This window comes from Delphinapterus leucas, chromosome 19, assembly GCF_059928025.1.
Source record: "Delphinapterus leucas isolate spDelLeu-1000000601 "Yukka" chromosome 19, BTC_Dleu_Yukka2, whole genome shotgun sequence".
Taxonomy (NCBI): domain Eukaryota; kingdom Metazoa; phylum Chordata; class Mammalia; order Artiodactyla; family Monodontidae; genus Delphinapterus; species Delphinapterus leucas.
The window spans coordinates 24,828,478-24,841,213 of NC_143147.1; the positions used below are offsets into that span (position 1 = coordinate 24,828,478).

Genomic DNA, 12,736 nt, shown 5'->3' on the forward strand with positions numbered 1-12,736 from the left:
GAGAGAGTCAGGAGGAAATTAAGACAATGTTAGAAAAATTAGTACAAGGTTATTATTCAGTGCCACCTATGTGTCCGGCACTGCGCTGGGCAAACCTATGTAAAGAGATGTACCAGAAGACCCTGCCTAAAGTAAACCACACAGAGAGAGGAAAATCACTTGGTTTGGTTACAAAGAAATGAATCTGTTTACACAGATAGTGTAGAAACTAATCTCATTATTTAGAATCGTATTTTATAAGCATCACAGATAAAAAGCAGATAGGGTGGTGGGCTTTGGTAGTGGAAAGGACTCGATTCTGGGAGGTAGTCATCCTTTACTCAATCAAGCGCTTTCTAAGGGCTTTGTCCAATAAGGTGGGGAATACTTCTGAAAACCAGGTGGACAGGTCGCTGCTCTTCTGGAGTTTATAGTCAGTCAGGTAAGAATATTCTTGCCCTGAGTCACACTGCCAAGGTCTAGCTATACGACCTTGGACGAAAAACTTCTCCTGCCGCTATTTCGTAAAAGAAATGGGGTCAGACTAGCGACCCTGCCACTCAAATCCCGGCCCAAAGCGTATCCCTGGCCGCTGTTCCCGGAGGAGAGCGGGCGAGACTCCCGCTCGATGCTCTGCGGCGAACCTGACGGCGGGGGCGTAGGTCCGGGACAGAGAGCGTTCGCGTTCCGAAAGCGCTTGTCCCTCGCGGCGCCCCGTCGCCCCGCCGCCGCCGCGACTCGCGGAGCCGGAGGAGGCGGAGCAGGCGGAGCAGGCGCTGTCCCGGCTCTTGAGCAGGGTAGCTGCTGAGGAGGTGGTGCGGCGGGCCCGGGAGGCCGAGGTTCGGGCGGGGCGGCGGGAGAGGCTGGCAGGCGGCGCCGGCAGCGTGGGGAGAGCGGCGCCGCGGGCTGGGCGCTCCGGGCGAGAGGAGTCCGCTCCATGCGTGCGGGCCGAGGCCGGCCCCTGCGAGCCGCAGACATGAAGAAAGACGTGCGGATCCTTCTGGTGGGAGAACGTGAGTCCGCGCGCCCGGGCTGGCCGGGACTGGCCGCGGCCACCGCAGCCCCTGCCGCCCCACTGCCCTACCTCCGCGCCCCCAGGCCTCCCAGCCCCTCCGCTCTTCCCTTTCGGCTGCCCGCAGGCGGCCCTCGATCTCTCACCTCACCTGGGCCCTCCTGAGCCCTCCCGTCCTCTGTCCCCCCGTCATCACCCTCAAGCCGTGTCGCCATTAGCCTCTGACCGCCCGGCCTCATCCCTCCGAAGGTCCTCTCCTTTTTCTCTTGGAATGCTCTCCTCCCGGGCCTCCGCGTTTCCGAGGCCGCCTCCTCTCAGACCCTTTCGTCTTCCGTGGAGATTCCCTTGTCTCTGCCAGGCAGGTGCTGGAACAGGCAGACTGACCAATTGGGATGGCGTGAACTGGCTCCCGGGGAAGCTAGGGGGAGGGGTGCAGAACTGTTCGACTTGTGGGCAAGGTCAGGTGTCTGCATGTTTTTGCGCTCGCGGTGTTCCCTCGCTCTAGGCATTGACTGTAAGGCACGGAGCATTTTAAGCGGTATTTGCTCTTTGCATTGGAATAACTCTAGGTACACTCGATGTTTCCTCAAAAATTTACTCTCAGCTTCAAGTTATACAAGTGCTCAATGAATGAATACTTAAATGGGGAGGGTCCTTAAGTTGAGAGAATTATTGTTATCCTAAAGCCTAGTTTCCCCCATCTTTTAAAACATTATTTCATAACTACTTGGTAATTAATTTAAAAATGACGGGCACACGTGAGACCCCCCCTCCCCCGCAGAGATTCTTAGATTTCACTTTTTGAAGATGTAATAAGGGAGACATGTCTTCTGTTCACTGACTTGGGGACAGAACAGCAGGGACTTCTTGATATTGTTCAAGTTACATGACTCAATTGGTAGGACTAAAATAAGAAAGTGGGCTGGGGAGGACTGGACCGTTTGTTTTAAAAGTACATTAGTTAATGACCTGACTTTGCTGTTTTGAACCTTTCTATTCTAAACCCCGTTTCATTCTAGAGTAGCCCCTCCAGGTCACTGTGATGCACTCCCAACGAAGGAAGTGAACACATTTTTACCCTCTTCTGTAGTGTTCTTTGCTGTTCATGGAAACCTCTGTTCACCTGCTATTGTAGAAATCTTCCTTTAGAATCAGAATTTAGAAGTAAGCTTAGCCAGACGCAGTTTACTTTTTGGTTTGCAGTTGTGAATTTTAGTTTTAATTTATAACAACACATGTATCAACCTGTGTTTTGCATGGACTTCTTGACAAAGTTCAGGAATATGATTCTTGTTGATGCATTTGGAGCAAGGTAGGGAAAGTGAGTAGATGTCCCACTTAAAAAACTGATGGATAAAAAAAATTTTTTAAAACAAAAATTCTTTGTTTTGGTTTTAGTTTTGAATATAGGGAGCAATTACATATAATCAGTAGTCTGTAAAACATCTGAATTGAAGTGCTATACATATGTGAGATATATTGTCAGCCTTAGGACATTTAAGCTAAAAGGTTAACAGTATTACTTATTTTGAAATACATAAAAGACTTAAAAATTTGTTAGAAAAATTACGAGCCATATTCTGATGAATTGAAAGCAAATAATAGAATTGGTTAGAGTGTATATGTGAGAGTTTTTAGATAGGGAGAAACTTGACACAAGAGAAAGCCTTCGTTTTTGAGGAAGACATTTTTCTTAAAGAGGATGGTACCGAAAACTTTAGGCCAAGTTTATATACGTGATTTTTTTTCCACATTTAAAAGTATGAGAAATGGGCTCCTCTGGTGGCGCAGTGGTTGGGAATCTGCCTGCCAATGCAGGGGACACGGTTCGAGCCCTGGTCCGGGAATATCCCACGTGCCGCGGAGCAGTTGAGCCCGTGTGCCGCAACTACTGAGCCTGTGCTCTAGAGCTCGCGAGCCACAACCACTGAAGCCTGTGTGCCTAGAGCCCATGCTCCGCAACAAGAGAAGCCACTGCAATGAGAAGCCTGCACACCTCAACAAAGAGTAGCCCCCACTCACCGCAACTGGAGAAAAGCCCGTGCACAGCAGCGAAGACACAACGCAGCCAAAAATAAATAAATTAATAAAATAAATTTTAAAAATATATGAGAAAGAGCTACACTTACTTGGAATATATAATTTTAATTAGTTATAGTAAAGGGTTGTATGCTGGGGGGAAATGACTGAAGCATTACTTTTTGAGATTTAATGTAAGCATCTGACAGCTACTTAGCCTAGCTGTAGTACTTTAAATGCCAGGTAAACAATAAGTGTGACCCAAACTATTTTGATACTGGTCTGATACACAGATTTATCAGGAAAACCACTTTTTAAAATTTTATTTATTTAGTTTTGGCTGCATTGCGTCTCCGTTGCTGCGCGTGGGCATTCTCTAGTTGCTGTGAGCGGGGGCTACTCTTCCTTGCGGTGCGCGGGCTTCTCATTGCGGTGGCTTCTCTTGTTGTGGAGCATGGGCTCTAGGCACGTGGGCTTCAATAGTTGTGGCACGTGGGTTCAGCAGTTGTGGCTCACGGGCTCTAGAGCGCAGGCTCAGTAGTTGTGGCACACGGGCTTAGTTGCTCCGCAGCATGTGGGATCTTCCCAGACCAGGGCTCGAACCCGTTTACGTTGCATTGGCAGGCAGATTCTTAACCACAGTGCCACCAGGGAAGCCCAGGAAAACCACTTTTTAAGGAAGAAGTCATAATAATTCATTTGTAGTTTTAAGATGGTTAACTAAGGGAAATAGGAAACGAAAAGAAAAAGGAGCATCGTCTCTGGAGTTGTTGTAAAGCCTGTTCTTTCTCAATCACTTCAGTACATTTTATTGCTGTTAGTGTCCGTCCCTGAACCACACAGCAGCAGCTTCATTCACTGAGGCTCCCAAGCAGTTGTGAGCAGTTTCAACATTCTGTTGGCTTAACCTATACTGTACTCTGGAGGTGAAATGGATCTTTTCTTGACCCATCCAGAGTTTGGATTCTGAGCCAGCCAGGCTTTAATGCTAACTGGTTGCTGAATGTCTGTTGACTGCTTAGATCAGAAAAGTTAGGCTGTCTATAAATTTTAAGGTGTTTATTTGCAGAGAAAGCCAAAGTATTTTAAGTATCTTCTTCACCTTACCTTAATTATTGAACATATTGAATGCTATTCAGGCCAAATTAAAAGTTAATTACCATTCTTTAAACAAAATTAAAAATTTAAAAAAATTCAACCACATGAAACTTAGTTCTTCAGGTTATAACTTTCCATGGTCAATTTCATTGGCCAGAATTTGCATTTAACTAGATTTGCATTAGTATGCTTAACAGATGTCCTTGTTATAATATGAGGAATGAGCCTTATTAACCTTTTATCTAAATCCTGTAGCTGCATTAAAAGTACACAAGATAGGTGCTTCCCTGGTGGCACAGGCCCGCGTACTGCAAAAAAAAAAAAAAAAAAGTACACAAGATAGTCTTAGTTTTAGTGAAGTCTTGTTTTTAAATTAAAGATATATTTGTCTTCTGGTCAAATTAATTAAGAAAGTGGAACTGTTATCCTCTTTTTAAATGAGTCCGGTATCTCTTACGCAGTTTGTCTAACTGCTTGGTTTATCATCGAAACTTCTGCCAAACTAGCTCACACTTTGGTTGGCTCTGGCCTAGGCTTTTGTAATATCTCCTTAACTGGTATCCCTGCTTCTAATTTCGTCCGTTCTCCATGTAGCAGACAGAGTCATCTTTAAAAAGTATCCCAGATCGTGTTACCCATTTAATTCTCTGATATTTCTACTTTCACTTAAAGACCATTCAATTTTTTTTTTTTTTTAACTTTTGGCTGCATAGTGAGGCGTGCGGGATCTTAGTTCCCCAACCAGGGATCGAACCCATGCCCCCTGCACTGGAGGTGCAGAGTCTTAACCCCTGAACCACCAGGGAAGTCCCAAGGCCATTAAACTTTTTAATGCAGTCCTGCAGAGTCCTTCACAATCTGGCCCTTGCTTTGTTCTTGTACTACTCTCTCCTTTACTTTGCTTTCTCTATAAGAGGGCCCTGACCCAGGCATTATCCCTACTTCCCTGCATATTTGTTCACTTTTTTCTGTTGTTACTTGGGCTAGAAGCTAAGCTTTGTAGGGGATTGGTCTTGTTTATTGCCATTTCCCCAGGCCTAGAGTAGGCCAGGCACAAAGTAGGCACTCAAATAGTTGTTGAAAGAATGAACGAGTTCAAGCTAGTTTAGTTTATTTAGTTTATTTAGACTTTCCTTGTTTTCCAAACCACTCCTCTTAGTCATAAAAATGTGATCATTCTCCTTTCTTAAAATCTGGTCTGATGTGGTTATTGTTAGGATTTGAAGGGGCAGCATTCATCCAGTCTCTTGTCCATGTTCTTACCTTTATTTTGTTGGGGAGATTCCTGTGTTCTGGCAATGAAGTAGACCAGTGACTTATAATGGCAATGCCATGTCTAGTTCATGTCTTGGCTGCCAGGAATTATAGTCCTTGCCAAAAGAGGTCAGCTTCTCCTTGAACCACCAGAGGCCATCTTGGAGGTTTAAAGGAGTTAGAGAAAGATTCTTTAGGTATAAGAGTCAAAGGCACTTCAGGAATAAGCTAGCATTTATTTTGGAGAAAAACTTTCTATGATCTTTTTAAAGCCATATTGCTCTCCATTCTGGTCTTTGTTAGAATGATATTTGAAGATTAAACTGCTCCAGTTTCAATTATACTGTGTCTGGTGATAACACAACGCAGTATGGTACCTACTATCACCTGGGTGATAGTACCTGGGTGATTGGCCGTAGAAAGTCCATTCTACATAGCCTATTCTATTCATATAGAGAGTCTCTTCTACATCATCCTTACATATGTACTGAGACCTGTTCTCTGCTGTCTTTTCTGCTCTGCCGGCACCAGTTGGGCACTAGTGTTGACGTAGTTTGAAGGAGAGGGATAGACCATAGCATTTGTCCTTCTGCAGCCCACGTTGTCTGCATATGGTTGATGAAATTTTCCTTTGGAACAATGCTCAGCTATTTCCCCAAATGCTAAAATTTTCCAGTTAAAAATACAACTTCATAGCTACTCTCCTCCTCCCTGTGTATTCGAATTACAATAAATTAAGAAGAGCCAGCAAGGCTTCTTAATAAAGAAGCAGATAAAAATGAGGAGTAGGTAGATCCCTTTGCTACTTGAAGCATGGGGTGTTTGTTATCAAGAAAAATAGTCAATATGGCTGTTAGGATGGCAATTGGAACCAGGGAATATTACTTCCACTTCATGAATATTAAGAATTTGCTGTCATTTAGAAGTAGATGTTCAAAAGATGTGATGAAAAGACAAATTTTTAGCCGGGATAAATCTAGATAATTTGTTCTATAGTGATGAATTATGCTTCCCATGGATGACCTACTTAGAAGCATGGGGTTTCAGACAGAACTGTAGCATGTTGTGTTGAACTGAATCAGAAGGCCTTCTGTCCTTGGGGATAATTGTGGCCATGCTTTTAATTTTTATAGATCACTTTAATATTTCTCAGGCAAAATAGAGGAAATAGAGACCATCAGATGTCTGGCTAACAAAGGATAATTTTTTTGTCCTCCATATTAATATTTATATTAAAATGTTTATATTATATATAATTATATTTAATTATATTTATCATAAAATTGTACTATATAAAATATTTGTAGTATATATTATATTAAATATAAAATTTAATTGGTACAATAATTAGAGAAGAGCTTGGCATATTGTTCCTTATGGAAATAATTTCTATTTTCTGGAGTAGTTAAAAATATGCAATGTTTATACTCATCTGCCATTGTCATAAGGGATTTTTTTTTTTGGCTGTGCTGCGCGGGTTTCAGGATCTTAGCTCCCTGACCAGGGATCGAACCTGGGCCCTAGGCAGTGAAAGCGTGGAGTCCTAACCACTGGACTGCTAGGGGATTCCCATAAGGAACCTTTTTGATTATAGGCTTATTTAAAGAGTCTTAAAATTTTAATATTCTAAAATTTTTTCCTTCAAGACATTCATTTATTTTCTCAATTAAAATTAGCTTGAAAGTGGCCTATTTTAACTTTAATTTTAAACTTGCTGCTTCATTATTTCTTTGATAGTCTCACTCAAGGTTAGGTGGGTAGGTCTTAAGAGAAGCAAAAAAGCCCTATTTTGGATTCACCAAAGCATTTTTTTTTTTTTGGTTAAATGTTTTTATTTATTTTTTATTTTTTTATTTTTGGATCTGTTGGGTCTTCCTTGCTGCGCGTGGGCTTTCTCTAGTTGCGGTGAGCAGGGGGCTATTCTTTGTTGCAGTGCGCGGGCTTCTTATTGCGGTGGCTTCTCTTGTTGCGGAGCATGGGCTCTGGGTGCGTGGGCTTCAGTAGTTGCAGCACGCAGGCTCAGTAGTTGTGGCTTACGAGCTCTAGAGCGCAGGCTCAGTAGTTGTGGCGCATGGGCTTAGTTGCTCCACGGCATGTGGGATCTTCCTGGACCAGGGGCTCGAACCCGTGTCCCCTGCATTGGCAGGTGGATTCTTAACCACTGAGCCACCAGGGAAGTTCCTCACCAAAGCATTTTGAAACTAAATCACATCTGTATAATCCTTTATTAGTTAAAGCAGCTGTCATTTCACTGCTCTTCCAAAAGGAAACCCAAAATGGTACTAATGAAAACATGCTCATTCATTTTTTCCCAAAATCACTGTAATCGCTCTCTCTTGCTCTAATTTTGAACGTGCTTTAAAAAAGGAAATCACTCTTGGATTTTTATGTGGGAGAGATTCATGTTCTTTGATTTTTTAAAAGGCCTTTTATTATACAATTACTTCAGAAACTACATGGGATTGTTTTATTGTAGTGAGTGCTAAATTGCCTCAGATTCTTTAACAAATGAGGCAGGATACAAATGAGTAGAAATGTCACACTTTGAAAGGTAGTATCATACAAATAAGTTAATTATCCCCGCTCTTTGGTATTGCTGTCTTGTAAGTCTGTATGATCAAGCATAAGTAAAGCTCTTTAATTGTTGCCGTCTTTACGGTGCCTCGTCTCCAAGCCATTTCCTTTCCTGTCTCTGAGGCCTGCCCTGTTGGAATGGACATGGTGACAGGTCTGTGCTTTGGCAGGAGTTGCTGCAGGTAGCCAGAACTGCCCTGAGGAGCTGAGCTGCGGAGAAATCTAAATTTCCTCAGAATGTTGGTTTTCTCTTCTGAAAAGATCACTGGGGGTACAGAGGGTCCATGAGAAAAGCAGAAAAGGGACTATGACCAAGAAAAGGGTTGTCGTAATGAGTTTTAAGAAGAGAGATGAGGAAGAATGGATGCATTTTAAAGATTACGGTGAGGGGGAACTTTAAAGGTAACACAGAACACCTGTTGAAGACCTGCATTTTGCTAAGGGATCCTGAGTGATGGTGATTAAGGAGAAACAAGTCCTTTGCTGTCTTGGAAACTAATAGGCTTTTTGATATTGTTGATTGATTTAATTTTGAAGATTTTGTTTAACCTTTTGAGTTAAGGATTCAAAGGTAGGTAGGTTACAAATAAAATTTTTAAAAGGTAATTCTAAAAAGGGGATTATCAGGGTATCAGAAGAAGAATCAGGGTATTAAGGTAGGCACATTTCTCAAGGACCAACAATGGGACTTGTTTTAGTTACCAAGGAGCATCTGAGTTATTGAGTATCCGACTGAGTATCTGATTATTGAGTATCTGATTCATTTTTTCCCATTCCGGACTTAGTAGATCAAGGATAACATTGTAGACAGGTACAGTTGACCTTTGAACAACATGGGTTGGAACTTTGCAGGTCCACTTATCTGCTGATCTTTTTCAATAGTAGATACTACAGTACTACACAATCCGCAGTTGCTTGAATCCAGGGATGAGGATACAGATGAATCACTGATACAGAAGGCCGACTATAAGTAACACGATTTTCAACTGTGCGTGTGTTAGCACTCCTAACCCCCTCATTGTTCAAGGGTCAGCTGTATAAGATATCCAGGAGAGTTCTTCAGAAATGGAAAAGTTTCTGGGAACATCTGTGCTGGTGATAGTTGTAGGATTTTGGAGATAACCAGGGAAAAAACAGACATCTCTCCTAGGGCCAGAAAGGCCCAGAAGGTCAAAGGTCACAGGTATTGTACAGGCATTGGATCTTCTAAAAGGTTTGTTGTTTTAAGTATCTGGAATAAGAGGACGGTGGCTTGGCCCACTTTAAGATAACTACATTTGACCTTTGAACAAAGCAGGGGTTAGGGGTACTGACCTTCTGTGCAGTTGAAAACCTCTGTATAACTTATAGCTGGCCCACTGTTTACTGTGTTCCTCTGTATCTGTGATGCCACATCAAAGATCTGCAGATTGTGTAGTATTTGCAATTGATAAAACAAAATCTGTGTCAAAGTGGACCTGCACAGTTCACACCTGTGTTGTTCAACGTGTGGGGAATTTGATTGAAGGATAGACCTGACTCTTTTGAATTATTTTTGCAATTTTTCTGTAAGTCTGAAATTTTCTGAATATAAATTAAAAAAAAAATTGAGCCAGAGTTGCTGGATTAGTCACCAATGAATCTGAATTTTTTTTTTTCTTTTTTTTTTTGCGGTACGCGGGCCTCTCACTGCTGTGGCCTCTCCTGTTGCGGAGCACAGGCTGCGGACGCGCAGGCTCAGCGGCCATGGCTCACGGGCCCAGCCGCTCCGCGGCACGTGGGATCCTCCCGGACCGGGGCATGAACCCCTGTCCCCTGCATCAGCAGGCGGACTCTCAACCACCGCGCCACCAGGGAAGCCCCGAATCTGAATATTTTAATTAACTTACGCAGTATTTGTGTATGGGGTGCTTCCTGACTTTTGTGGTCACCATTCCTTTTCTGTATTACTAACTTGTGTTAACAATAATTGTTAATGTCTGGCATAAGAAAGAGAAAGAATACTGCTTAGCTATCAGGAGATGGGTTATTCTCTTAGTGAGACCATGAGAAAATCACTGTGGCTGGGTCCCTTAGCTCTTCATCTAAAATTTTTGTGGGGAGCTGGATAAGCTGCCTTCAATAACTAGGTTATAGCAGTACTGTGATGATGGGCTCCTGATTCCGTGACTCAGGGAGATGTTATGTTATTGTCAGCCACTTGAAGAAGGCCCAAGCCTTCTTACACATGTAAATTGTAAAGATTGAAGAAGTCAGAGCTAGAAGATACCTGTTAACCATCTGATCTGCCCTCCATCTGCAGCACCCACTTGTTTGCAGCACACCCTCTAAGTTGTTTTGACCAGTGCTCTCTTTTCTAGCCAGTCATCATTTTGCCAGAGACTTGACTTGTATTTTTTTTTAATAAATTTATTTTATTTATTTATTTTTTGGCTATGTTGGGTCTTCGTTGCTGCGCTCAGGCTTTCTCTAGTTGCGGCAATCGGGGGCTACTCTTCGTTGCAGTGTGCGGGCTTCTCATTGCGGTGGCTTCTCTTGTTGCAGAGTATGGGCTCTAGGTGCGTGGACTTCAGTAGTTGTGGCATGCGGGCTCAGTAGTTGTGGCTCGCGAGCTCTAGAGCACAGGCTCAGTAGTTGTGGCACACAGGCTTAGTTGCTCCGCAGCATGTGGGATCTTCCCGGACCAGGGCTCAAACCCATGTCCCCTGCATTGGCAGGCGGATTCGTAACCACTGCGCCACCAGGGAAGTCCTTTGACTGGTATTTTTAGTCACCCTTTCTTTTAGTCATTTAGAAAAGGAATGTGACTTTCCTTAACTTTAACATTTTCCAGTTCTTTTATATTTAGACTTGACTTTTTTTTTTTTTTTTTTTGCGGTACGCGGGCCTCTCACTGTTGTGGCCTCTCCCGTTGCGGAGCACAGGCTCCGGACACACAGGCTCAGCGGCCATGACTCACGGGCCCAGCCACTCCGCAGCATGTGGGATCTTCCCGGACTGGGGCACGAACCCGTGTCTCCTGCATCGGCAGGCAGACTCTCAACCACTGCGCCACCAGGGAAACCCTAGACTTGACTTTTGAAATCTATAATTTTCTATTACGGCAGAGATTAACAGACAGGTGGACTGTTTTCCTCTAGAATCACAAGAGGATTTAGTTGATAAGCATTTGAATATCTGGCAATAGTAATTATATTATCAGAAAATGATGGGGATGAAAGTCAATTTTTAGCAAGAAGATTAAGAATTTAAGTTTGTGCATTAAAAAAAATTTCTAGGTTAGAAAATGTAACAGGAAAGTATCTTTGCTCTTACTAACCCTTTAAATATGATACCCTAAAAAAGAAATGAGGTAAAGATATAAAGAAATAGACACTCTGCTCTTCTGTTGGTGAGGATGTAAATTAGTTTATTCTGTTTTGGAGCTAATTTAACAATGTCTATTAAAACAAAAAAGATCATGCATGCTAACTTGAGTTCTACTTCTAGGAATTTATCCTGTAAAAATACTCATTGCACCATTGTCTATAAAAGTGAAAATCTGAATACTGTTCATTGTTAGGAAATTACGTTAATAAATTATGACATCATACAATGGATTCTTATACAGCTATCAAAAATAATGTAGGAAGCTTTTTAAATGTTAATATAAAGTGCACTATTGCTATTTTTAAAAATTGTGATAAACTATACAAGACAATGTTAAACATTTTAACCTTTTGTAAGTGTACAAGTTCAGGGGCATTAAATGTGTTCACAGTGTTGTATAACCATCACCACTTTCTACATCTAAAAGTTTTTCTTCATCCTCAACGAAAATGCTATATTTATTAAATAATAACCTTCCCTTTCCCCGTCCCAGGAGATTTAAAAATATTGACGTGGAATACTGTCCAAATACATAATTAAGTGATAAAGGAAGATTGCAAAATAGTATAAATACTCTGATTCTACTGTGGTAAATTATTATTATGTTAAATATAAGTGTAGGAAAATCTGGGAGACTACATATGTTAAACAATGGGGGATACTATGGGAGATTTTTACTTTTATATATTTTGGTAATTTTTTGTTTTAAACAATGAATATGTGTAACTTTACTAAGCAGAAGAAAAAGATATAATTTAAGTATTGTACTAAAACATGCTAATTTGGATGCCTCTGATTTTAGGTAACAAATAACAGACTTCCCCGTGTGGTTGCTAAATTTGAGGTTATATAGAATCTAAATACTTTATTAAAGTAATTCTTTCTTTTCACAGCTAGAGTTGGGAAGACATCACTGATTATGTCTCTGGTCAGTGAAGAATTCCCAGAAGAGGTAAACATTTTGATTTCTTAACTATATTTAAAATTTTTTAAATTTTATCAAAATTGAGTTAAATAGAATATATTTTTGCATGTGGTTTCTTTCTGATAGTTATGACTTTTAGAAAGGCTTGTGGTAGTTTTTACAAGACATCTTTGAAATATAGTGTAGGAGAAAGAGTCAAACTAGTTCTGAGTTCACTAAGTAAGGCCTTTGTGTTTCTTACTTTTGATCTTGGCTAGGACGTTTGTCATTTCTGTGCCTTAGTTGTCTCATCTGTAAAATGGGAGCTGAAAGGGATGTTAGAGATATCTAAGCTGTATCATCCTCTCTTAATGTTTTTCATAAGCCCAAAATATAGAACAGATGGAGTATTCCTTTAGTTGAAGTAAGGGTAAAAGGTCTGGCTCCCCGCTTGCCTTCCATCTGACACTCCCCGGTCTTTGAGGCATTAGAACCACTAGAATTCTGACACACATATTTGAAAACCTCAAATATTATCCACCTGCATC

General features: G+C 41.7%; 1 protein-coding gene across 9 annotated transcripts in view; it reads left to right on the plus strand.

The window, feature by feature from the left end:
- The first annotated feature begins 775 nt into the window (after positions 1 to 775).
- Positions 776 to 12,736, plus strand: part of RHOT1 (ras homolog family member T1) — an 83,525-nt gene continuing 71,564 nt past the window's right edge. For 5 of the 9 annotated variants that reach the window (XR_016388906.1, XR_016388907.1, XR_016388908.1 and 2 more), the window contains exons 1-2: positions 779 to 992; positions 12,178 to 12,236. Coding sequence is in view for 5 of the 9 variants with exons in the window: in XM_022595833.3 (XP_022451541.1) it covers positions 917 to 992; positions 12,178 to 12,236 (135 nt within the window). In the remaining 4 variants the exon portion in view is untranslated. Of the gene's footprint in view, positions 993 to 12,177; positions 12,237 to 12,736 lie in introns of all 9 variants that reach the window. The other 4 variants (XM_022595837.3, XM_022595834.3, XM_089900785.1 and 1 more) reach the window with 3 other exon arrangements.